Genomic DNA, 27,741 nt, shown 5'->3' with positions numbered 1-27,741 from the left:
TTCCAAATTCTACCTAGTATTTTTAACCTACCTAGCTTTGAAAGCTCATTAATATGATTATATATAAGGCAAAATTAGAAAACTGGGCATTAAAATATTAAAATAAACTGTTATCAATAGTCTGAGAAGGATTATGGCTTAGCTGCTTAACATAACTTAATATCAAGGCAATAAGTTTTCTAGAAACTAGGAAAATTGGGTTTATACTATCCTTTTCAGATCAAAGTAAGCCTGGAAATGTATCTGGAAGAAAAACATTACTTCCTTAGAATTAGGCTTAAGTAGGAATTGGGTTTTTTAAAAGGATAGTAATGGGACAAATGCTTCAAGCCCTACTTAGTCAAAAACACAGATATAATATCACACATAATGTGCTATGCTTATCAAAGTTCACTCAATTAATTAAAACTGACCAGCGCATGTTTTAATACATTTACTATAAGGACAAATTCATTCCCATCATCAAACACAGACTCATTTCTGGAAATTGAAGATTTGAAGGATTTGTCAGCTCACAGCTAATTCTTCCCAGGGGAATAATATACATTCTGCCTCCTTCAGGGAAATATTTTAGTTAGAAGAAAGCTTTAAAGATTGGCATTAATATCACCAATGCAAAAACATTTTCACTGCACGCACAAGTAAACTTCCTCTAAGAACTATCTAAATGCAAACATGATTCCAGTTGAAGGTTACACGTGAGCCAGAGGTGTCCAGGTGCTCCGTACGCCACTCAAGCTCTGAGTATTCCATCCATTTCAGCAGGGAACACGTGTTCCCCACCCTGTTAAGCAAGTCGTGCCCGCTAAATCAGAGAACAAGAGAGTCTCGACAGGGTTAATTCTTGATCTTCACTGAATCCCTGGTGCGCTACCCACCAACTATCTCTGACTCAAAAATTCTCCTGCTTTAAAAACGCCTTTGGGCAAATATCTACCTCATTCATCCACAAAGAAGACAATACAGTCTTCAAAGATACCAAGGAAAGAAATCTCTCAGTCCAGCCCGCTCCCTGGTGTACAGACAAGAGATGGGGGAACCAAAATCAGCCCCACCAGCTGACATTTGACCTAGAGAACAGCTCCTCTCTTTTCTCACCAATTACTACCAGCTTACACCGTGTTCAATTCTCTTGCTTACGCAGTGACTTCACACAATGAAAACGCATACTTTCAGGAGAAAAAAATTATATTTTACAACGTGGTATAATTAACACTCTTTGCCACCATGTCCTGTTCCAATGTCACATGAATGTGAGAAAAAGCCAGGGTAGACCATCTTAGAGCTTAGAATTAATCGCTGCACAGCCCAGCTCGACTCATCCTTTCTTTTTTCTATTTTTACCTTCCCAGGAGTTCCACGTCCGTCATCACGAGGGAAAATTCCTCAGGACCTTCAGGAAGGCTGTCATCAAGGATTTCAATGTGCACGCTTTTCACCGTCTCTCTGGCTTCAAAGAGGAGCTGCACCGGTGGGGGCAGGAAGTCCACGCCGACCTCGGCTGTCCCGCTCACAGCCTCCAAGCAGAGCCTCACGCGGCCGAAAGACCCACCCGATCGGATGACCGTGAGGTTGACCTGTGCGAGAAGCAGTGTTTTTTCATTTGGTTTGGGTGAGTACTCTACCAGGCCAGACTTAATTTTGAGCGTCTCTAATTTTACTTACCAGGATTATCTGGAAGTTCTATGCAAATTGATAAAAAAAAGTATATAAAGCCGACATTAAATGACAGCAAGAGCACATGGAATCAGCTGTGAAGGCTTGAGAATGTGAACGTAGAAACACATTTTAAAGATCGCTCATGATACAACAGATAAAAAGTGACATCTACGGCTTTAAGCATTTCACGCGCTACCTTTTGTACTTCCTCTGTCACTCGCAGCTGCTCTTGCGAAAAGGCGAACCGGCCATAGGGAAAGTCACTAGCCACCATGGTGATGTTGGCGGTGGTGCTAGACTCACTCAACACTCCGCCCTCGCTGACCCCAGTGAGCTGAAACTCATAGAAACGCTTTTCCTCGGGGAGGTCATCGTTCAAAGCCTAGAGACAGACAGAAAGAGCCATTCGCAGCAGAATCTGAACATTTCAAGAAAAATATATATCACATAAGCAACGACAACAAGCTGTGATATTAAGCCTACCCCCCAACCACACACGCACACTGACAGCAAAGGGCGTGACAGCAATCAGTAACCGAGGTACCTGTATCACTACAATGGCCGCAGACTGTCCATCTCGCATCGTCAGCTTTCCTGATATTTCAGCAAATTCCTCCAAGGAAGGAGGGACTATCCTCCAGGACACTGTGACCTCCCCAGAAATCGCTGGGCCACGAATAAGACTACAACAATGTAACGTGTATATTTCAATACATTTTTATTGAAAGAGCTTTTCCTAGATATTTGCTGTATCCTTCAACAATAAAAAATTTTCACTTATTTCCAGAACATTATGCATTTTTTTAAAACCTGGTATTAGAGTACAGTTCATTTATACTGTTATATTAGTTTCAGCTATAAAGTGAATCAGTTATGTAAGTACATATATCCACTCTTTTTTAGATTCTTTTCCCACATAGGTCATTACAGAGAATGGAGAAGGGTTCCCTGTGTTATACAGTAGGTTCTTGTTAGTTATCTATCAAAGTAAAGTTAAAGCGTTAGTTGCTCAGTCCTGTCCTACTCTTTGCAACCCCATGGAATGTAGACCGCCATGCTCCTCTAGCCAAGGGATTCTCCAGGCAAGAACACTGGAATGGGTTACCATTCCCTTCTCCTGAGGATCTTCCAGACCCAGGGATCAAACCCAGGTCTCCTATATTGCAGGCAGATTCTTTACCATCTGATCCACTGGCGAACCCCCCTTTTACATATAGTAGTGGGTATATATTGATCCCAATCTCCTCCTCCCCCACCCTACCCTCTGGTAATCATAAAGTTTTGTTTTCTGCATCCGTGGGTCTATTTCCATTCTGTAGATATGTTCATTTGTACCCTTTTTTAGATTCCACAAATAAGTGACAGCATATGATATTTGTGTTTCTCTGCCTGACTTACTTCATTCAGTACCACAATCTCTAGATCCATCCATGTTGTTGCAACTGGCGTTATTTTATGAACATTCAGTTCAGTTTAGTCGCTTAGTCGTGTCTGACTCTTTGCGACTCCATGAATCCCAGCACGCCAGGCCTCCCTATCCATCACCAACTCCCGGAATTCACTCAGACTCACATTCTTTGCATTTAAATAACCTTATCTATCAGCTATAAAGCAAATGAAAGTTGGATAATCCCAAGACAACACCCAAAATACTGAGCTTGTGTAAATCTGCTTGACAAGAATACTGGCAAAAGCTGAACACTAAAAGTATAAGGTTGAAAGGAATTTTAAAAAAATGTATGTAGAGATTCTTCACGTACTACACAAAGGACAAAGCTCAAATAGACTAAAGAACAGGAAACACTTCATACATGCAATACTACTGGAAAAACAACCAAAAAGATAAAAGTTTTAACATAAATCCAGCTACTTTATTGATCGTTGCTATTCCACCCCTCATGAGAGAATTTATAACAAACAAAATTGCCTATGATCATAATGTGGTTGTTTTGCTTAGTTGCCGATTTGTGTCCATATTTTTTGAGATCCCTTGGATATAGCCCACCAGGTTCCTCTGTTCCTGGGATTTTGCAGGCAAGAATACTGGAGTGGGTTGACATTTCCTTCTCCAGAGGATCTTCCCAACCCAGGGATCTAACCTGCATCTCCTGTGCCTCTTGCATTAGCATGCAGGATTCTTTACCACTGCACCAGCTGGGAATATCTTAGTTATAGAACAGATTCTAATTTTAGAACATCTTAAAATCTTTGATTCAGATTATTTTTTAAGGAATGATTTTGTAGCTCAGATACAAAAGTAGCTCCTATTTTATGGCAAAAGTGACAAAACAGGGCTGAGAGCTAGACGTTGCTGAGATCTCTTGATGTTGTTCAATGTGCTTTCCTCATCATGGGCTCTGCAAACCATCTAAAAACCACAAAGTCATCTGAAAACCTCAGATTTAACATCAAGACAGGTCAAAACATACCTTCAGTGTTTATCAAAAATGTGATCTCGCCACAGGATTGTACCAGTTTATAAGAAGAATATGTCTGCACTGAGAACAATGTATTTAGGGCACAGAAATGCTAATTAAATGCAACTTCAAAATTTTCACCTGGGCAATAAAAATCATGAAGCCCTTACCTGATGATGGCAGTACCATTATATTTTGCTGAGGGTTCTCCAATGAGGACGTGCCTAGATGATGGAGCTATCCCAACTTCTCCAGATGCTCCCTTATCTCCTCGAATGATTATTGATGCGCTACCTGAGTTCAAGATGATACATAATACCGCTCATGTAGAAAACACATGTATTCACTTAATACACGCCTGGCAAAGTTCTAAGGGATTTACATACACAAATCCTGTGAGTGAATCTTCATGATAAGCATATAAGTTAGGTACTAATGTTATCCTCATTTTACCAATGAAGACATGTAAGTGCGGAGAGGCACTGAAGACACTACAGCAAATGACTTGCCCACGATCACATTTTAATGAAAAGGATGAAGTGGGCGGTACTTCCAATACCACTCCCATGACAAGCGAGTATGGGACTGCATTCTACCCTATGCATTAATCCACTTCTACAGGAACCATTCTGCAGTTCACTATAATTGGCTATGTGGCTCTATCTGTTAGCTATGTAGCGAAAGCAAGAATTGCTGGGGACCCATTTTTTTTTTAAATTTTCTGACAATCATTTGCTTCTAAGTGTTTATAAAATGTGTCAAGTATTTCTACAAAAATGGAAATAAAAATCGTATCAAGTAATTTGAGTGTTCATATCATAATCTGGTAGTAACTTATATGAGCTTGTTTCCAGAAGCACACATTAGAGTTTCAAGAAACAAAGGACTGGATTATTCCACTATCACTTTCTGTGGCAATGGATTAATAGCGCCACCAGTGGTTTGTCAAGTGTAAGTATGTCACAGTTAGGAATACATGATGCATTTTTTTATATTAACAAATGATTTACCTCGATTCACTGGTATACTTTTGTTCTTGCATCTAATTAGTCCACAGAAACATCAACTCTGCTGCGTAACACAATGTAAATAACTGAGCTAACTGACTTACGATTTATGCAAGAATATAATGCAAAGATATGATTGACTCAAATGCCTGAAGCAAAGTACTCTAGATAAAAATGCAAAAAGATTAACTACCCCAGGTGGCATCTGGGGTGACAGTATATGATACTCTCTACAATTCTAAGTATTTCCTTGGCCACAGAATTCTGCTTCTTTGGCCACAAACCCTTGCACAGGATGAAGTTCTTAATTTCGAAATAGGACATGCAACAGGAACTAAGCTTTCATATCAACGTTGCTGTGCCATTTTTTATGGGCATTACATAATGAAACCATTTTAGCACCATTAATCTTCTTTTTCCAGATGTAAGAAACAAATTTTCACATGGACCTTGGGAAATGAGAACTATGATACCTGTTTCTGAAATGTTGAAATACCTAAGCAGTTATTTTATGATGAAAACAGGTATAGATAGGCTGAAAGAGACATAAATAACAGGCTAAGTTTTAAAACAACATTTTATTACAAAAGTAACGGTGGTCATTTTAAGTATGTGTAGAAAATACAGATACTCAAAAACCACTATCAACATTTCAAGTAAATAATTCCTAATGTTTATGACACGCACATGAAAAAGTGGGGTTATACTGAACATGTTATAAAGCCAGTTTTATGAATGTAAAAATTATCCATGTAATTGAATGTTCTTAATTTTGATGCAAGTAAGACTTTTTCTGCCACATTTTTTGAATACCTGCAGAGTATTCTGTTAAATTTAACCAGTCCCCTGCTGTTGGGTCATTTAGGAAGCTTTCATATTTTACTTTATGAACACTACTAAAGTAAACATCTTTTTTTTAAAAAAATCACACAGCTAAGTAGTATGAAAACCCTGGCATGTGACCCTACCAATACTGCATATTATAATTTTAGCTTTAAAAAGTCCTTGGCTGTCATACAAGTAGGAAATAATATCCTCATGTTTTAACAGACATTTTATGAATTATAAAAACAAACACTAACCATCATTATAGCTACTGATTATTTGGTCACATTTTTCCAAAAAACTACTTTTTAATTTCCAAAAATGTCGCTCTCTCTCACCTTTTACTGGAGATATTTCTACCTCATCAACTGAGAGCAGCTGAATGGTGAAATGCCTGTCCTCCTCCAACGTGGCGTCCTGAAGTGTGCGCAGCACAATGGTCTTCTGGGAATCAGTCTACACCAAATGAGAGGAGAACACGTGTTTGCAGAGTGGCCAGACTTAAATTTTGAATGTTCTCATCAGCAGAATGACATTTAAGTTCATAAGCATTTTTTAAAGATACCCTTCCTTTAAACCCTTTAGAATTATGGGTTTCTTCCAGAGATAATTATTACATAAAAAGTAGCTCTGAGCAAAAATCCCATTAAAATTCTTAACAGGAAGAAAGGAAAAATTTTTAACCCAACTTTCAAATTTACTGAAAATGTTCACCCACTGAGAGTTGAATCACTTGAGTTAAATGGCCACAGCATGATGTAAATAAATCACAGTGAGAGGTTTAATTCTTATAAGGGTTATCTACCTACGACCCCTTTTTGCTACTTGCTGTCTACCCACTCCTGCTTCCTTCCTATTCCTTTCCCAGGTGTTGATCTCAAGAGAGCTCATATTATTCCTTCCCTCTCTGGTCTTAACACTTAGCTCAGTAATTTCTTGGAACATATGGTAAGTTTTCAGTACAGACTGGAAGAGAAAGAACAAGGAAAAGCAAATACACAGAAGACAACAAGCTTAATACTTTGCAATGTAACCATGACAGAAATCATTTTTATCTTTACGGTCTCCTCCGATGCTGACTGAAAAAAGTCCAGTTTTTCCCATGCATCACTGAATGATTTTCCACAGTTTGAATTCTGCTGTTTATTTCTTCTTATCTCAGTATTGTAGGCTTCCCTGGTGGCTCAGTGGTAAAGAAGTCGCCTGCCAGTGCAGGAGCTGCAGGTTCGATCCCTGGGTTGTAAAGATCCCCTGGAGAAGGGAATGGCAATCCACTCCAGTATTCTTGAGTGGAAAATCCCATGGACAGAGGAGCCTGGGGGCGGCTACCGTCCAAGGGGTGGCAAAAGATTCGGACATGACTTAGAGACTAAACAATAAGAATCTTAGTTCGGATCTCTTTAGGTCCTGGTGGTGGCGGCGGTGGCGGCGGCTGTGGTGGGGGTTGGAGGTCGTCTGGGACAAGTTCCCCCAGGTGCTCCCCCATGGAGGAAGCGGGGCGCACGGCTGCAGCCCTGGATGCTCACACCTCCCACTGGACGGAGACGAAGACGGTGGCCGCGCGAGCTCAGGAGCGGGTAGCCGGAGCGGCCTGTGTGGGGGTGTGAGCAGAGGTGACCCGGGCCGGATAGCGGAGGGGAAGCCGCGCGGCGGGCCAGCCAACTTCGGCTGGAGCTACTCTGCCAGGGCTTAAAACTTTAAATGAGAATAAAGGGTTTTATTTACGAGGAAATGAGAATGAATAAGTCATCTCTAACCTCTTCCAGCCTTTTATTCATAAGAGACCATATTAAACTTACATGCTCTCCTGGCTGTGATTGACCTTCAGTTATACAGAGTGGGAACAGAACGTTTCCAGATCTATATCAGTGGCTGCTGCTTTGGGAGTTGAACATCCTTCTGGGTGTTCATTGCTGTCCCCACGTAGCACGGAGGAACTTCTCTGTGCTTGGAAACAGATTCTGACTCATTGCTGTATTTGAAGACTGCATCATCCTGCCTCCAGCACCAACAGTTTCTCTGTTCTTGATCAATGTGATTCACAGTAGCTTTTTAAGTAACAAGCGAAATGAGCCAGGGGCATGGAAAGTATGACTTTTATATTGGTCTGGGATTGGCTATGAGTTCCAGTATTTTCATTGGAGGGAGTTTCATTTTGAAAAAAAAAAGGCCTTCTGCGACTTGCCAGAAAAGGCTCCATGAGAGCAGGTCAAGGTGGCCATGCATATCTCAAAGAATGGTTGTGGTGGGCCGGACTGCTATCAATGGGAGCTGGCGAGGTGGCCAACTTTGCTGCAGATGCCTTTGCACCAGCCACCCTAGTGACTCCGTTAGGAGCACTCAGTGTCCTAGTAAGTGCCATTCTTTCTTCCTACTTTCTAAATGAAAGACTTAATCTTCATGGAAAAATTGGATGTTTGCTAAGTATTCTGGGATCTACAGTTATGCTTATTCATGCTCCAAAAGAAGAGGAGATTGAGACCTTAAATGAAATGTCTCATTTCAAAGCTAGGAGATCCAGGTTTTGTGGTCTTTGCAACACTTGTGGTCATTGTGTCCTTGATATTAATCTTTGTGGTGGGACCTCGGCATGGACAGACAAACATTCTTGTATATATCACAATCTGCTCTGTAATTGGAGCAGTTTCAGTCTCCTGTGCTAAAGGCCTGGGCATTGCTATCAAAGAGCTGTTTGCTGGAAAACCTGTGCTACAACATCCCCTGACCTGGATCCTGCTGCTGAGCCTTATAGTCTGTGTGAGCACACAGATCAACTACCTAAACAGGGCCCTGGACATATTCAACACTTCTATCGTGACTCCAATATATTATGTGTTCTTCACAACATCAGTTTTAACTTGTTCAGCTATTCTTTTTAAGGAGTGGCAAGATATGCCTGTTGATGATGTCATTGGTACTCTGAGTGGCTTCTTTACAATCATTGTGGGAATATTCTTGTTGCATGCCTTTAAAGACGTCAGCTTTAGTCTCTCAAGTCTGCCTGTGTCTTTTTGGAAAGACGAAAAAGCAGTGAATGGCAGTCTTTCTAGTATGTATGAAGTTCTTAATAATAATGAAGAGAGCTTAACCTGTGGAATTGAACAACACACTGCTGAAAATATCTCCCGAAGAAATGGAAATCTGACAGCTTTTTAGGAAGAAAGATGTAATTAATCTATAACTGTTGTAAAAAAGTGAATCTGAGTATCAGAATGTGTCTGAAAAAGCATTGCTCTCAAACGATGATGTTCTCTAGAGACAATCCTTTTTTTTTTTTTTAAGGTTTCACTAATTTGGACCAAGAAATTACTTATGTTTAAATGATGACTCAATACATGGCCAATTTCTATTAACACTGTATTATTGTAGTTATTTTAAATTTTCCTTCACCAAAATCTAAATGCAGTAATGACAGTTTTAGGTCTATAAAAAGGCTTTTTTTCCCCACTGGTGATGAAAGTCTGAAATGTACATTTTTCATGCCCATTCTTATCAATCCCTGATCATTTTAAGGCTTTTTGATTAAAACAAAAACAAAACTAAAAAAAAAAAAAAAGAATCTTAGTTCGGCAATCATCTTTTCTTTGAGATTTTTATGTATTAAAAGTATTATTTTAATCGCTTCACTCTAGCTGCTCTTCAGAGTTCTTTTTTTTCTATTTTATAGTGTCTATACTATAAGAGCTGCTAGGAAAATGCATAGTTCCTGCCCCAGACAGGATTGCACTTATGGAAAAACTAAACTAAAATCTAAATCTAAACTTCCTGGAATACAGTAAACCACTCTCACCCCTCTACTTTGCACACACTGTCAACTAGCTGAACTGTGTGCCTAGCTACACAGCCATTTGTTAAAGTGGAGATATAGGTATGTCAGAGCTGAATATCCAAGAACAACAAAGCTGTTATGCAGAAGTAAATGAAACGCACCAGGTTGTGAAGCAAAGAACAAGATGGAGGGAGTCAAATCCAGGGTCACCCACAAGCTTATCCCTCCTGGTGTTCAGTACTCTGAACAAGGATGGCCTTATTCCCTGGGGGAAAGATCAGACAATTTGCCACTTTGGCATGAATATCCTGCTAACATCAGACAACCTTTCTAATCATCTGGGAAGCAGATCTAGTGATTAGAATCCGGTAACTGAAAACTGCCTGCTCATTATTACTATGTGAAATCTCCAAAGAAATTTCAAAGTAATCTCTAAATTCTTCTCATGCCAAGTGAGGATTTTACAGAGGGCTAGGGCATGTAACTGAGAGGTCTCCTGGGCCATCACACATCAGAATCTAAGACGTGAGTGGTTGAAACATCTGTGACATCTGACATCCAATTCCATTAGAGAAACCAATACTTCAAAAAAGGCAGCAGAACGTCCCAAGTGGCAGATGGATTGCCAGAGGGCATCACTGACTCCATGGACAATACAGTCCATGGAATTCTCCAGGCCAGAATACTGGAGTGGGTAGCCACTCCCTTCTCCCTTCCCAACCCAGGGATCAAACCCAGGTCTCCCACACTGCAGATGGATTCTTTACTAGCTGAGCCACCAGGGAAGCCCAATCACCAATTAGAAAATTGAAAGAAAAAAAAAGTATTTATTTCTGTGTTGCTTGGTGTTGAAAGCTCTCATAAAAGGCCACTAGGCTAAAAAAAAATAATAGACTATGTTTCATTGGAATTATCTTATCTTTAAATGTATGGTCAGTTTTCTTTTAGAAAACCACCTCGGGGACCTTCTACTCTCTTATTTTTTATTTCGTTTACAGAAATTCACCTGCTTAGACTTTCTACATCTACTATATATTTATTAGAATCAATTTCATATATGCGTTTACATTTATTTGTCTAGATCTATACAAAGTAACAGAGAAGGCAATGGCACCCCACTCCAGTACTCTTACCTAGAAAATCCCATGGACAGAGGAGCCTGGTAGGCTGCAGTCTATGGGGTCAGTAAAAGTCAGACATGACTGAGTGACTTCACTTTCACGCATTGGAGAAGGAAATGGCAACCCACTCCAGTGTTCTTGCCTGGAGAATCTCAGGGACGGCAGAGCCTGGTGGGCTGCCGTCTATGGGGTCGCACAGAGTCAGACACGACTGAAGTGACTTAGCAGCAGCAGCAGCATACAAAATAATCTCTTAAAATTTTATGCTTTCTCTTTTAACAGTTCTTACTTGGTCTTATCCTGTGAGCTACTTTTTGTTGCTTTTTTAAAAATGTATCCACCAATTCTACAGTTTTTCTGGTTTTTAACTAATTCCCTTTTGTTTTCATTGTTATGAATTTAGGAACGATTTATGTGAACGGGAAAGTAAAAACCATGAAAGACTGATAAATCCAGACGCCCCAGTTTCTTTAGTCTTCTTGTCTACCCAAAAGCCAATCATACTATCGCATTTACCTTTGATACATACTATCTTAAATTTAGTTGGGGAAGGCCAGCCTCCATCCTTCTTTGTGAGCTTCTTGCTATTCTTGGTCTTTTACATCTCCATAAAGGTTTAAGAATCAGCCTGTCAATTCTTTTTCACTTTGCCATCCCTCCTTCCAGGACAAAAGATCTCAGAGTCTGGCTGATAACTACTAGTTGGCTCTAGTTAGAATGGATTCACTGAAACCCTGTGCTCAGATTAACTGGGAGGAAGGTACAGCCAGGATTCCTTCCGAGAGGCTCTGTGTTCCATGCGTTAGAGCTGAAAGTTCTACGGGTAAGAAGACATCATGGATCATTTTAAGCAGGAGATGGCAAAACAAGATCTTCCCTTCAGAAAGGCAGGAGGAGAAAGCACGAGATAGTTGGATGGCATCACTGACTCAAGAGACATGAGTTTGAGCAAGAAAGACAGGGAAACCTGGCGTGCTGCTGTCCATGGGGTCACACAGAGTTGGACACGACTGACCAACTGAATGAAAAAAGTAAATCAGAGGCACAGCTAATGGACAGAAAAAAGATCTGGAGTGGGACCATCAGTTAAAAGATTACGCAAGGAGAGATGATGGAGGCATCGACCGTCACAACCATGACAGCGTAGGAGGATAGAAAGGGTATTTAAAAGGGAAAACTGACCAATCTCGGTTGTCAAATATATGCAAGAGTTACAGGACAGATGGAGATGGGGATGACAGCTGGATGTCCGGCTTGCTTGACTGGTTTTGCCCTCAATCAGGGGAGGCAATGTGGACAGCAGAGTAGTTTTAATGGTTGGATATAGGCAGTGTCAAAACTAAATTTCATTTCAGACATTTAGGGGTGTGTATGTGTGTAATTTTCCCACGGTGCATATGATTTCAAAAAATTCCAGACATAGTGAATACTGTTAATATCAAATGAATTTATAAGCAATACTATGGAAAAGAACATCAAAGACAAATTAAAGAAAAACTGCAGCATCCTGACAACGACTATACCTCATCAAAATGAAGCGTCCCACTTAAAGGACTGAGGTCATCCTTAGCCATCTCATCTATGGTCCACTGAAGTCGGACAGCTCCTTTACCTCCTGGGGACCGGACAACTGTCAACGTCACGTGTGAATCAGGGTCATCAGACAAAAGGGATTCATCTACCATTACCTGGAAAAGAGAAAATCAACCGCAATTTCCGAATCTAGAGTTTTATTCTTGGCATGTTATAATACAATCACGTGGCAGAAAAAAAAAAATGCTTCACCAAGCCCATTCTCTTTTTATCCTAGACACTCAGCTACTTGGCATTTCCTAACCTCTTTTGCAATTAGGTGGAGACTGTTACTGAATATCTGGCCCAAAAAATATAGGCAGAGCCTGCTAATCATAGTCTGGCCATCAGTTTCCCACACAATCTCCATATCCCCTCTGTCTCCATTTGCTGGGTGACTAGAGGAGGCAGAGTCACAGATGGAGAGTCTAGTGCCTGAGATGCCACTGGGAGAAGAGGTATTCATAAGATCCCAACTCGGAAGAGCAACATAGGACTTTGGCATAAAGAAGAAATAAACTATTAAGGAACTGAGATTTGGGGATTCTTTTTATAGCAGTAACACTCCCCACATTAATACAGACCTAATATGAATTATATATATTGACTCTGTGAAGCAAAGTCCAAGCTGAGCCTATTCCATGCATTTGCTATGTAAATACAAAAATATGGCACAACACCTTCAATTCTCAAGAAAGACACCTATTTGGTTTTGGGTTTTTTATGACATTTTGCATTGGTGCCAAGAGTATAGATTTGGAGCCAAATGATGTTTATTGGGACGTCCCCAATGGGGTACACTAAGGTTCAGACAGTAAAGCGTCCACCTACAATGTGAGACCCAGGTTTGATCCTTGCATCAGGAAGATCCCCTGGAGAAGGGCATGGCAACCCACTCCAGTACTATTGCCTGGAGAATCCCATGGATGGAGGAACCTTCTTACACATACTATGGGCCTCCCCAGTGGCTCAGACAGTAAAGAATCTGCCTGCAGGAGACCCAGGTTCAATCCCTGGATTCGGAGGAGCCCCTGGAGAAGGGAATGGCTACCCACTCCAGTATTCTTCCTTGGAGGATTCCATGGACAGAGGAGCCTGGGGGGCTACAGTCCATGGGGTTGCAAAGAGTCAGACACGACTGAGCAACTAACATTTTCACCTTACCTTATTTAAACCTCACAAAAACTAAGAAATCTGAGAGCCAAAGATATACATATATTTGGAGAAAAGGAATCTGGGATTTGGTTCTGATAATTTGATTCCACACTGACTGTTGTTCATACCAGTCCTCAGAGACCAAAAATATCAAATAAGAGTTGAGCAAGAAAAAAAATCCAATATTAGCAAACTGCATGTATAAGTCCTCTTTGTTTCTATAAATAGTAACATTCTAGTTTCAGCTTCACAAGTGTATTTCCATCAGTCTCTGCTTTATCCAGGGCTTTGGTATGTTTAGCACATTGTCCCGGGAGCAGCTTATTAATTTTGACAGATTAATACCAATAATCGTGTCTCAGGGTTTTTCAGTTCTGAATCTAATCAGTATCACCAAATAATGCTACCAGAATATTCACTATGTGCACAAAATACTGTATCTTATAGATACACATTAAAATATAAATTCCATGTTATCAAGAGCGTCTGGCTGAAAAAAAAGATAAGATATAAGGAAAGGAGCCACAAAGGGTGAGCAACAAGCTACTGCTATTATTATCAACAAGTAAAATAGCAATTGACACCTATTGAGGGTAAAGCCCAATTATATATGCTTTACATATAACTCACTCCTCACAACAAGAGTTTGGTCATCTTAGATCCTACTTTTAGATGATAAGACAAGTTGGAAATCTGAGGCTATTATAGTAAGACACTAGTTCCCAGATCAAAGGTACACTAAGGTTTTGCGGTAAACTTTACAACTGCTGCTAAAATAAAATGAATAAATAAGACATTTTTTATAATAGTGGAACTTTTCATTTTCTCAAAAAGTGAGAGAAACTCGTAAATACACTCCCCAACAGCTAAGTCTAAAAGTGTGACAAAGTGAAAAGTAAAAACATTATTATAAGGCTTCATCAACTGGAGGCTGGACTACTTAAACCCTGAACATTTATAATCTAACCTCGGAAGCTAATAGAGAATATATTTTTAGCACACTGCATACATTTTATAAAAATAAATTGCATATTCATATATACCACTACTCTGCATATATGCAAAGAAGGCCTGGATGGAAATATAATCAATACTAATGATATCTACCTTAGAGCAGTAATATTATGGCTATTTTTTTCTTTATACCTTTTGTATTTCCCAGACTTCTTGGGCTGCCTGCAAAACATTCACGGATACTCTCGTGTGAATCTTCCACCCTTTACAAAACACTTACTTCCACTCATTCCTTTCTCAAGGAAGAGTATCATGAGACTACAGCAACAGAAGTACTTTGTTCTTTTATAGTTTCCATTTTCTTATGAAGTTGAAATTTCAATGATCAAATAATTAGGCAGTTATTAGTGTCTATCTAAATTGTGGTGCAAGCTGTAGTTCTAGCCTTGCAGCCAAAGAACAGTAAAGATAATAAGCATTAGAACTATTTGCTATTATTGAAAATGATCTAAGGTGAATTACTGATTATCTATAAGTGACAAAATAAAGGGAATGGTGACATAGGAGCCAGAAAAGTTGTTGTACATAAAAATTATCTAAAGATTCACATGGCTGTTTCATCTCGAAACTTCCTTTGAAAGATAAAGTCATAGTAATTATGATGTAATCATTATGTCAATAATTATGATACACTTTATTTTATATTTAAGGTGTAGAGATAATTTAGTACTAGTCAAAGCTTTTCTCTCTCAGGGGCTGAACCAATAATAATTGGGCTCACTCTTGTAGGCCTTGAAAGCAGGCAGTTAAGGGGAAGTAAGAGGGGAGAGAGAAGAAATACAAGGAAACACATCAGTCAGGGGTGATTGTAGTGTTTTGTTCAATATAAATCAAGATAGAAGACCCAAGAGGTGAGGAATATAAATCTCTCTGCATCCAAACCATCCTGGGGTCAGAATGTAACAGAATCTTTCCTTGTAACAAGGATGGCAGTCTGGTAGCAGAGCAGGTAGAGAACAGAATATCTAGACAAAAGTACCTCGTGGTCTGTCACACCCAATAATGGAAATGTGCTTTCCTTTTTAACTGCTTAATACTAAGAGCTTTCATTACTATGAAACTGCCTAGGTTAGAGGACTGGCCCCTAATTCAACAGTCAACTCAAAACAGCCTTGAGAAAAGAAGCTTTAAGTAAAGAGTAGTGAAATCTAGAAAAAAAGAAAATTACCTTTCTACTATAAATGAAATGAAAAATGAGCCTAGAGGAAAGCACCCCGCACCCCCTGATATATTTCACTTACAGTCTTTTCTTCAAATCCAAATACTCCAAATGGAGAGTCATTTTGTGGAATAACAACAGTTACCACAACATCATCGCCAAGTCTGCCACCTCCAGCCACCTTGATTAAGGAAATATTGAATATCTCCATGAGCTCAAATTCATCATCATCAATTATGGTGATTTCTATCACTGCCATAACCTATAAAAGAAAAGAAGGAAGAAAGGAAAGAGGGAGGGAGAGAAAGAAGAAGGAGGGGGAGAGGCAGGAAGGGTAGAATGTGATACTAATTTTTGATGGCAAACACTTTTAGTTGCAATTTAGAAACACAGTACCAAAGAAAAAAGCAGGCATTTTTACCTGTTGTGTTCATAATATTACTTTAAAGTCATATATTTATAGTATTTCGAAGTCAAAAGGTTTCAGTTCACTGTTTCCAAAATAAAGGAAATTATATACATAATAAAATAGAGCTACAGATTCAAAAAAACAATGAAGTTTTATTCTTGAACAAAACCTATTTTAAATGTTATGCAGGTTGAAATAGCCATTGCACAAACATAAATTTTAGTATATTTAGTATTAATATGACCTGATATAAAACTGTACCTCATAAATTATTATTATCTTCTGCAACTAAAGTAAATCCCTTTGGTTTCAAATTATTGTTCTTGTAATATAGGGAAAAAGACAAGAAGGAGAAAATCCAAATTCTATTATTAGAAGTTTGTGATTAGGGGTTTATTCATCTGTCTGGCTCTATGTTAAAAGATTTTATAACTTATAATTTGATCCAGCTTGTAATATAACTATTGGTCACAAAAATACTCCAGCTTTATGTCCATATTTAAAATCCTTTTTTGTATCCCAGAGGGAAATGACATAGACATTTATCAAGAAATGGTTCTCCTACCTAAAACCACCTTTAATATAATGACAGAGAAAATGAAAAACCTGGATGTCATACTCAAGAAAACTGAGACTTGAACAAAATCAAATGCTAAAATACAAGCTGATCAAAATGCCTGCGCCTCGTCAATGCTGTGGAACACAGAATACTTGCCCTACAGGACGTTAAATTTAAGAACAATGATGATCCGAAGGATGCTAAGTGATGGGACTTTAACTTTTCGAAAAGAATAAGCTACTGGTAAAAAAAGCTAGAAAGCCACCTCAACAAAAGTCCATTTGTTTCTACTTTTAATGTAAAATCTACATTTCCCTTGGTCTTAGTGGAAAATGTTTTATAGTCCAAAATTGCTAAAATCTCATGATTTCAAATATGAACAGCAGACCTTTATGTGAAGGAAACTCTAGATCTGCATGCTTATCTTTTAGCAATACTTACTATCCCCCAAGGGCAACTAGTAAGTTGATGTACACGACGCATATGTGTGTAGGCAAAATCGGACTGCACGTAAATCGATACTGCTCTTTGAAGTTACTAACGTTTTCATGATTGTTCACATGCTTTTTCCACTTACTGATTTAAAAATTTACGAAAACATCTTATGCTTATATATTGCAAAATGCCTAGTTCACAAGCTTACAAATCTTAAGGAATATTTTATAATTTTTAGCATTGGTTGACCCAAATCTAGAATACTGGTTTTTTCCAGTTTTAACTACTGTGCTCCTGTCCTATCACTTTAGTATTTTTTAATTGTTAAAAAAAAAAAGTTGTTGGATAACAATAAATGTACATAATAAATATCTTTAGTAATAAATGTATACACTTTTGGTGCAAATCCTAAATAAATATTTATATTTATAAACATTAATAAACAGAATAAAAAACCTAAAATTCATGGGAATAGTCTGGTTCATCAGGCAATATTTTATACATTCTTAGGTACCTCTCAGCCAATGATTATCCTTTTATAACTTTATTTCAAATAGAATACAAGGTGGGAAACCTCAGAAAGGGTGAGATTCTTGCTTATTTATATCCTCTCTCCATGTCCATTAATTAATTATACATTAACTAACAATATCTCTGTTAGCCTGACATGGGAATTTAGAATATTATACATTTAGCCATCACCACTGCACGTGCATTTGGTAGATGCCTATAAAATGTCTGAAGTACAATCAAAAAACGCTAATATATCTGTGACTAGCATACTTGTCGATCTGCAAATTCAAGAATCCCATGAGATGGCTTAAAGTCTTCCAGGCCAGCACTATCCACTGTTGCTTTCCAATAAACCTTTACTTCCCCAAAGCTTCCAGCCAGCCGAACTACAGGAACTTGACGAACATTCATGGGTGGAGGCACCTCATAGGCAGTAATAACTGCAACATCCTTTAAATAAAGAATATGTAAGTTAAAATGCAAGACAAAAGTAACTCTTACAATTCATCACTATTCAAATTTATTATCTCTACTACTAGTTCTTATACTTTACTCTTCAAATTAATAGCTGGATATAAGTATGCATATTCAGTCTTCAGAACTCTTACATTTAAATGTACTGTAAATAAACTTGCTTAATCCCTTGGTCTAGCTCAAAGAGAACTTAAGAATTAGTCTATAAGAAAAACTTTGAGATATTTATTAATATCTACAATAAAAGTCAATTATTTTTCCGAAAATATAGGACACTGGCCCAATCAGCAGGTACAAGCTTTTGTATTACTATAAATATGTTAAAGTTCATCTCACTCTGGTAATGTGGAACTTAAAAATTCCTCTGGGATCATCATTTTCTTCAATCATTATCTCAGCTATTTCCAGCCCCGGCCTTCGCACACTGGGCTGTCCTGCAGAGAAGTCAGAGTTCACCAGGCGCACCTCCGTGATGCTGACAATAAACCCTTCCTCCAGCTCAGGAACATCATCCTAGGTGCCAAGAACCAAGGGAGAAGAGAGAGAGATGGGGTTTTATTTTTTTAAATGCATTCAATTTGCATTAGAAATGCAATATTTTTCAGTAAAAAATGACATCCACAGGAGTAGGCTGCTCTACCACACACACACAAAAAGATTCCTTTTTTATGTTTTAATACATTCCTATTGACAATCTCAGAATCTCAAGGGATATTCAAGCATATGGGTGATGTTACCCAATGGAAGCCACATACTCATCAGCAAGTAAAATAAATTAAAAAAATATATATATCCTACAATTTTGACCACATCCTATTGAATATGTTCTATATATATGACATTCCCTCAGTTTAGGAGAAGGTGGTAAATGCTTCATACATCTTAAAATCGAAAGTTCTACACTTTAAAAAATCTAATTATAATCTTATATTTTAATTAACTATTTAAAAATTGTTATCTTATTTTTCAATAGGCAATAAAAAATTTCAAAAGATAGAATACCTAGTGAAAATGAAAGGAAATCTCTGTTCTATCCCTCATGTCTTTCCAGAATGTCCTCTCCAGAAGTCACTATTCTCTAATACCATGAATACCACTATTAATAACACTATATCATACAATATTATATTCACTCAACAATATGATTACAATTAATATTATATAGTACACAATATATAAAGATAATATTTAATTATATGTTGGTGATAACACTATTAACCAATTTCAGTTTCCTTTGCTTCATTACAGATGTATATATGAAGTGTATACACATTCTCCTTAGACAAAGGAGAGAAAGAGAATGATCTAATCCATCTGAAGACTAATCTTAATTCAAGTGATCATATGAAACCAATAATCAAAATAGCCAGATGAACTTGGGCATTTTATTCATTCAGTCATTAGTTGAAAACAACTAACAAACCAACAGAAGAGAGGATCTAACCAGACATATAATCAATCCAAATTCAATGCTTCAAAGTTCATTCCAACAATATTCCAGTTCAAAAATAAATATAAAAAATGAATACACTTGTTATTTTTATCTTTAAATTATAAAATATTCATTTATTATTAAATATTAGGGGCTTCCCTGGTGGCTCAGTGGTAAAGAATCCACCTGCCTGCAAAACAGGAGATGCTGGAGACATAGCTTCAATCCCTAAGTTGGGAAGATCCCCTGGAGAAGGAAATAACAACCAGCTCCAGTATTTCTGCCTGGAAAATCCCACAGACAGAGGAGCCTGGTGGACTATAGTGTTGCAAAGACCCAGACATGACTGAGTGACTTAGCACACATATTAAATATTAGGGTGAGTGGGAGCATTAGAGTACTTACATCTAATATTTTACAAGTATACTTTTTAAAGATTTTACCTTTAAGAGCATCACATGTTTATCTTTTATCTTCATTTTCCTTTATTATCATATCATACCCATTGAAGCCTAGACTCACCGGCAAAATGGCAACGTTGACGTAAGTTTCTTTCATGTTTTCTTTCATTATTATCATTGTTTCTTGTAGCACATAATCTTCATTCTCAGTGGCTCGATTATTGATGTGCAGTAAGAAATTGGGTTTAGCTACCAACTGAATGGCTATGTCTCCAAGTAATCCTTTATCTCGAACGATTTGTAACTGAAGAGCGGTGGCGTTCTCTATGAGACAGACGTGCCTCAAGTAAGTAAACTTTCTAATAGCTGTTGATGCTATTCTAAGCACTTAGGGTGGAGTGTTCTGACTCTATCTTCTGGACAGGTAAAGGAAGACAAACAAAGGCAATGTATACTCCCAAGGAATATTTCGTGCTTTTCCCAACCAGTCACCAGAGTTGTGCTAAAATCACCATAGACTGCTGGTATTAATTCCCAGTTTTAAACCCTCACTTCTGGCTCTCTCTCACTCTCCTATGCTGCACATGGCATGCCCATTAACAGAAATTGCTGAAAATACTAAGAAAGTGCATACCTGGAGGATGAGCAGAGGGGCTAATGACAAATGCTAAGAAGAGTCTTCAAAAATGAAAAATTAAACACACACAGTCATTTAATGACTCATTATTAAATGAGCAAGTTTGTTCTTAAAGGTGGCTATCACAGAGCTCAAAGTATCTCACAGCACCTATTTCACTTCTTAGATTTTTAAAATCTAATTTGCTAAAAATGAAGAAAAAAAAAAAAAAAGCATGTCAATCTTCCCTACCAGTCTCTGAGTTTCTAATGACTGAATACCATGTCTTTTCTTCCAAAACATGTAGCATGATTTCTGGTACTAGGTTGCTGAATGGATAAGTGAACAGATCATTTTATTTTAAGGCTACTATTTCTGTTCCCATATACACAGACATATAAAGACCTATGTGAATAATTACATGTCATTTGTCTCCATCAGCTATTTAAATGAAAGGTCCTTTAAAGATGTCTGTTTCTACTTGAAAATTTTAGAACCTTCAGATAGCATATTAATACTGAGATGGCCAAAAGATTCATTCAGATTCTTCTGTACTGTCTTATGAAAAAACCCAAACAAACATTCTGACCAACCCAATACATGCATATTATATTTAACCTTTTATTTAAATAAGTCAAATGACCTTTATCTATAAAAATCTATTTATTCTACAATTTATACAAATAGTCAGGCAAAGATGTCAACATGAAACTCAAAGGAAACAGGGAAATAGAAACTGATGACTCATACTTCATAGAAAAATATTATTCTAATTATTGCTTTGGGTTTAATAATTAACATCTCAAGTACCACATGAACTTCCCTGTACTGTTGATTGTTTTCTGTTAACTACTGAAAATCTATACAGGAGAAACTGAGCAAGACAAGAGAACAGACAGATAAAAAATGAAAAAGAGAAAGTAAAATAAAAACCAAACATTTCTACTACAGCAATTTATTAAAACATTAATATTTCAATTATGACAGTAATATCTCAAAAGTAAAAGCATTTCATACAGCCATATCACTGACTGATGACATGACCAGACAATTTAATAAAGACAAATAAAAAGTAAAAAGGATTATGACCTGTCGAACTGAAAAATATCACACAAAGGGAAATTTATATCCCCAGTAAATATTAAACTAGTCAATAAAACTTATGAGAACCTGAAAATATCTAACAAGATTTACCTTTAGGCTCTGCTACTTTAATGAAGAGGGACTCAGCATGCCAGCCAACCAAGCCATAAGGTGAGTCATTGGGCAGAGTGGTTATCACAGACTGGTTTCTTTTCTGATCAATAGTAGCACCTTTTGATGGGTCCTCAACCCCTTCTGTGATAATACGGATGAGTGTTACAATGACAATCTCTGACAATTCTGGTAGATCGTCAGCAAGAACAGTCAGAGTAATTGTAGACAGTGCCTGGCCTTCAGAAAATGAAATCTAAAATTTTAAAGAAAGAGGATTTTATTTATATTTTAGTTATCACTGTGCAGGAAGAATATCAAAGGTTAGATTATCTTTTAATACTGACCATATCTTAAATAAGCAACAACATGTGATCCTACAAATCAATCAAATGCCTTTCACATGAGAAAGAGAAGATTTTTAGGAAAAAGAAAAAGTAAACTACTACTAAAACTTAAGCTAATAAATCATGTAGCCAAACTGTCCTGTCCTGGAACCTACATTCTTAATGAAACACTGATTTCATACTCTCTCTCTCTGAAAATTTAGGTATAAAATCCTAGGTACCATATATAAAATCTATAAACATTAAATATCTTCCTCTACAAAATTTTTGCTAGGAATGCTACTTCCCTTGCTTAAACTCTGAATGTATTATTTAACAATGATTCAGTCAAAATAGACGTAGAAAGACAAAGATACAAATCAGAGAAGCTCTCTCCTGTGTCTCCATTATTTGAAGATTCAAAACTGAATTTGCTAAAAGGCACCTGAAGTCCTTTCTGATAGGGCTTCTGTCTGTTTCTTGAATGTCATTTCTCTTTGTTCCCCACCTCAGACTTTATTCTCTTGTAATAGGGACACAGGACTTCCCTGGTGGCTCAGATAGTAAAGAATCCACCTGCAAGGCAGGAGACTCAGGTTCAGTCCCTGAGTCGATAAGTTTCCCTGGAGAAGGAAACAGCATCCCAGTCCAGTATTCTTGCCAGGGAAATTCTATGGACAGAGGAGCCTGGCGGGCTAAAGTCCACAGGGTCCCAAAGAGTCAGACAAGACTGAGCAACTAACACTTACTTATTAATAGGGATACAAACTATTTACAACTATTTAAACGAGCATTACAAGCCTATTTTGCTGGCACTCATCTCTCCACCTAGAGAAGGCTCTTCAGCACTTCAGGATATAAACTCAATAGCTTTATTAATAAAATCAGGAGTAAGAAAACTACTGCCCTTTGGTCAAATCCATTTTTTAGAAATTAAGTTTTACTGGCAAACAGAAAAGCTCATTTGATCACATATTGTCTATTGCTGCTGTTCTGCTACAAAGGCAAAGCTAACAGCTGGAGAAAAGACCATACAGACCCTAATGTCTAAAGTATTTACTATCTGACCCTTTACAGAATTCACTCTCCTTTGGATAAAATACTTCTCATCCAAACTACAGTCTACACTTAAAGACACTCTTTTAGGCATTTAAATTAGAAATCATCTTAATTATGCTTATATGAGAAATACTAATTGGGGAAATATAATTCAGAACCTGAGAAATACAACTTTGAGTTTTTGGTAGTTTGAATACATATTCACTGCAATAAAACTTGCCATAATATTCTTAAGACACTTTGCTCCAATCATCTTTCCAATGATACAGAAATCTAGAAATGATGAACCAGAATAAACACCTACCCTGTTTAGAGAAAATTCCATGAGAGGTCTTTTGAAAGCACTCTTCAGAGAAACACTTGGGCAAAATACACATGAGTAATCTATGAAACCCAAGACAAGTCAAGGAAACAAGCCATCCTCCAATGAGGAACCAAAAGCCCCTTGAACCCTCTCTTTGTGAGTTGCCTACTTCTTTGGCCCATTCTGAGTCCATCCTCAAACTTGTGTCATGAATGTCTACTACCCTCCAACAGTACATAATGTGATACTCACCCAGACCCCTTCCTATGACTTATGTACCTATCCCGCAGCTATTGGGAATAATATCCCGCAGCTTCTGTATTTCTCATGGGAACTGTCCTCAGCTGCAGCACACTATTGTACCCAAGGTTATCCCCCAAAGGGCTTCCCAGGTGGCTCGGCGGTCAAGAATTCACCTGCTAATGTAGGAGATGCAGGAGACACAGGTTTGATCACTGGGTTGGGAAGATCCCCTAGAGAAGGGAATGGAAACCCACTCCAGTATTATTGCTTGGGAAGTCCCATGGACAGAGAAGCCGCGCGAGCTACGGTCCAGGTGGTTGCAGGTAGTTAGATGCAACTGAACACACACGTATGCCCCCAAATAGAAGGTGATCTGAGACCAAGGATCGTTAAATCAGGGCTGCAGTATCACATCCCCTCCCTCAAGCTGGAAAATAGGAAACTCAACAACTACTGACCACACAACTCCGGTCTATTTTTCCATACACCTGGCTATTTCACACACACTTGTTCTCTATTTATAGCTTCTATTCTACCCACATCTCAAAACCACATTTCCAGCCCCAGATGCATTGGTTTTATCTTTCTGACAGTGTAAAACACCCATAATCTGGCTGACGAGTGGACTGAATTTCAAAAGGGATAGTGTTTTTAAGGATAGTTTTGATATTATGGGGGCAAAAATGAGGAATCACTACAATAAAACTAACCTTAATGTGTAGCCCTCTCTATGATGATTAGGAGGAATCCAGTGGTGACATGGTCAAATTCAAATACTTCACCCACAGGGCAGGGTTTGGTCCCATGTATCAAGAGTAACCACAATTTAAAAGTGACTTTCCTGTAATGTTTTAAATTACATACCACTCCTGAGGTAGGAAATATATCACTAATACTTCCATCAGCTTCCCACGCTACGGTTATACGACCATATGTTCCTTTTAAGCGTTCCACATTCAAGGTTAGTAGGCTATCTTGCTCCATTTCTTCCACTTGCTTATATAATGAATTCTGGAAAATACACAGGAAGTCACAGAGAGCTATTTGAAATTATCTAAGCAGACTTTTATTTCATGATAGCATGCATTTGCAAAATTCACAGTACTAAGCAATATATTAAGTAAAAAAAACAATAATTTTAAAAATGGTAATGTAGAATGACCATGACTGTACTTTAAAACATGTGAGTTTGAATAAGTAAAAGACTAAGTTAATGAAAATGTTAATTTTATAGCTTTTTTCCCCAGCTCTATATTTTTCAAATTTTCTTCAAAACACATATATCATTTTTATACTCAGAAAGCATGCTCATTTTTATAAACAGTATACACAGCATGTAAGCGGCTTGTAGAACAGCAATGTCATAGGGAAGTCAGCAGAACAGAGAAGCCTTCTTCCTCCCCTACATTAAACTCTGGCAATCCTTCCAGGTCTTTGCTTCCTGATTGTAATAAGTGTTTGGTCTACGTGGTCCGCAAGGTCCTGTCCAAACGTAATGACATCATGAGAACCCAGGAGCTCCTTTCTGATCATTGACAAATGTCTCCTATCCTTACATTCATATCCTCTGAAACATTTCTACAGGCTGTGACATTCCCGCGGACGATGTTTCATTCTTAGCCCATGCTCTTTACAACTGTTTTTCCTGCCAGAACGATCCCTCTCCCTCCTGTTAGAACCCCTTACTCCTCAGCTCACCTATACTTCTGAGCCTCTTTCCTTTGTTCCAAACTGATTTCTGCATCTCTCTGACTGGAACTTTCTCTGCCCAAGGCCTGCAACTTCTATTGCGGCCATTTAACAAACTTTTCCTCAAAATTAATACTCCAAAAAATCTCTTCTTATAATAACCCTGCTTCCTCCATAGGCAATACAGACAGAATACAAAGACTTTTAAAAATCTTCCTAGTAAGGTTTTTCTTGTTTCTTTACTAAATCTGAAAAAAACACTACCCCATTAATTTCTCAAATGAAATTAAGAAATTTCATTTAAGCTTATGAAAGCTTCTAGTTAGAATGCTAATTTGAGAAGATATCCAACCCTATGGCAATATTTTACACAGCATCTCAACACACTGTTACAGATGTTACACAGTAATAAAATCCTGCTCAAGGCAATCAAACATTCCTACAGAAAGTGCTTTGATTTTGAAATATGCGTATAATTTCTTCACAAAAGACAATGCTTTTTTTAAAAAATAAAGAAAGAAAATGCCGTTTCAAAAGAGAAGCCTCTCTCTGGTTTTACGCCGTCTATTAACAAGGATTGGTAAAATGAGGATTTAATATAGCCAGAAAATATTCAAGAAATTGTCAACATCTTCTTAAGTCCCATCTTGGAATGAGGTTGTCCAGACACAAGAGGCCTGTACTGAGGAACTTGACTGAGTGGACTGAAGAAACCTAGGATTCTGTCTGTTGGCAAGGATCACACCACAGTGATTTGATAGCTCTGAAAAAATTATGAAATAAGTTTCACAAACAGAGGTCTATGCTTAGGCAGTTGAGGAACACAATAGACTCCCCAGCTGCAGCATGACTTGGGGGGAGAGGATGAAGCTGAGCGGCAGAGCATGTGGGTTCCTGTCCCAGGAGCTACAGCTCCATCCTCCAAACTTGTATAAGACCCTGAGAAGCCCACAGGAGTCTTCTGTTTCCTCTCCCGCATAATGGCAGGTTCACGGGAAGCACCGACTGTGTGCAGGCACTTCTCTGGTTCAGGGAAAGCTGCAGAGAAAGTGGTATGTGCGCTCTCATGCTCTTGCAGGTATGCCTGCTAAACGGCTTCAGTCATGTCCAACTCTGCGACCCCATGGACCGTAGCCTAGCAGGCTCCTCCATCCGTGGGATTCTCCAGGCAAGAATACTGGAGTGGGTTGCCATGCCCTCCTCCAGGGGATCTTCCCAGCCCAGGGATCGAACCCGTGTCTCTTATGCCTCCTGCATTGGCATGCAGGTTCTTGACCTCTAGCGCCACTTGGGGAGTCCCTCATGCTCTTAAATATTAGCAAAAAAAAAAAAAAACCAGACAAACTAGGCTGTTCTAAGTGCCGGAAAGTAGATTTAGGTGAAATAAAAAGCAATAGACTGCTGGTGGGAGTCGTATTTTTCGATCATAAAAGGCCTTTCTGGTAAGATGGCATTTCAGCAGAGAGGAAATAAAGAGAGGGAACAAGCCGAACAGTGCGAACACCTGGTGGGGAAGGAGGGCATCTTCTTTCTTTCTAACCCTCCCACAGCCCATGTCTTAGGGTTACTCTGTCCTACACAGCAGCCACTCGCCACATGAAATGGCACCTTTCTTTAAGAATAAAAATGCCCACTGGATTTGAAGACAAAATATGAAAAAAGGATGTCAAATATTTCCTAAGTAATTTTATATTGACAACATGTTGAAACAACAGTATTTCAAATATATTGGGTTAAATAAAACATGAAAACTGATTTCACCTGTTTCTTTTTACTTTTCTAATGGGGCTTCTAGAAAACTCAGAGTTACCCAGGGGCTAATATTACAATTCTGTTGGGCAGAGCTGCCTCAGAGGAAGCTGACCTGCCTTTGGCTTCAGAAATGGACAGGCAGGGTAACAGAGTGATCCCTATATGCCATGCTATGGAGAAGGCAATGGCAACCCACTCCAGTACTCTTGCCTGCAAAATCCCATGGATGGAGAAGCCTGGTAGGTTGCAGCCCATGGGGTTGCTAAGAGTCCGGCACGACTGAGCGACTTCACTTTCACTTTTCACTTTCATGTTTTGGAGAAGGACATGGCAACCCACTCCAGTGTTCTTGCCTGGAGAATCCCAGGGACACGGGAGCCTGGTGGGCTGCCATCTAAGGGGTCACACAGAGTCAGACATGACTGAAGCGACTTAGCAGCTTTCCTCGGAAAGAGCATGTCCATATGTACAACACACATTGAATTATAAACATTTCTCTCTCCTTCTCTCATAAGGAAGCAACAAAGGCATAAATGGACAGTAATATATTTGCAGGCGATGAGTGTGACAAGACACAGTGTATAGGGCACTTGGGATCTGCTTCACCTTTACCCTCTGGGAACAAGGCTAACAGCAG

The 27,741-nt window shown here is 38.5% G+C and overlaps 1 protein-coding gene and 1 pseudogene across 1 annotated transcript in view; one reads left to right on the top strand and one right to left on the bottom strand.

Annotated features, from left to right (window-relative positions):
* The window catches only part of ADGRV1 (adhesion G protein-coupled receptor V1), a 566,629-nt gene that overhangs the window by 374,988 nt on the left and 163,900 nt on the right, over positions 1 to 27,741 (bottom strand). The window contains exons 53-64 of the mRNA XM_069590116.1: positions 24,528 to 24,674; positions 21,732 to 21,987; positions 20,043 to 20,245; positions 18,425 to 18,601; positions 17,885 to 18,064; positions 15,781 to 15,960; positions 12,322 to 12,486; positions 6,247 to 6,364; positions 4,247 to 4,370; positions 2,204 to 2,342; positions 1,856 to 2,041; positions 1,345 to 1,577 (exon numbers count right to left, since the gene is read on the bottom strand). Of these exons, the coding sequence (XP_069446217.1) occupies positions 1,345 to 1,577; positions 1,856 to 2,041; positions 2,204 to 2,342; positions 4,247 to 4,370; positions 6,247 to 6,364; positions 12,322 to 12,486; positions 15,781 to 15,960; positions 17,885 to 18,064; positions 18,425 to 18,601; positions 20,043 to 20,245; positions 21,732 to 21,987; positions 24,528 to 24,674 (2,108 nt within the window). The remainder of the gene's footprint in view (positions 1 to 1,344; positions 1,578 to 1,855; positions 2,042 to 2,203; positions 2,343 to 4,246; positions 4,371 to 6,246; positions 6,365 to 12,321; positions 12,487 to 15,780; positions 15,961 to 17,884; positions 18,065 to 18,424; positions 18,602 to 20,042; positions 20,246 to 21,731; positions 21,988 to 24,527; positions 24,675 to 27,741) is intronic.
* LOC138440508 (magnesium transporter NIPA2 pseudogene) lies at positions 7,888 to 9,261 on the top strand (annotated as a pseudogene).

Source organism: Ovis canadensis, chromosome 5, assembly GCF_042477335.2.
Source record: "Ovis canadensis isolate MfBH-ARS-UI-01 breed Bighorn chromosome 5, ARS-UI_OviCan_v2, whole genome shotgun sequence".
Taxonomy (NCBI): domain Eukaryota; kingdom Metazoa; phylum Chordata; class Mammalia; order Artiodactyla; family Bovidae; genus Ovis; species Ovis canadensis.
Note: the sequence above shows the minus strand (reverse complement) of the source record. Positions and strands in the feature narration are given on the sequence as shown.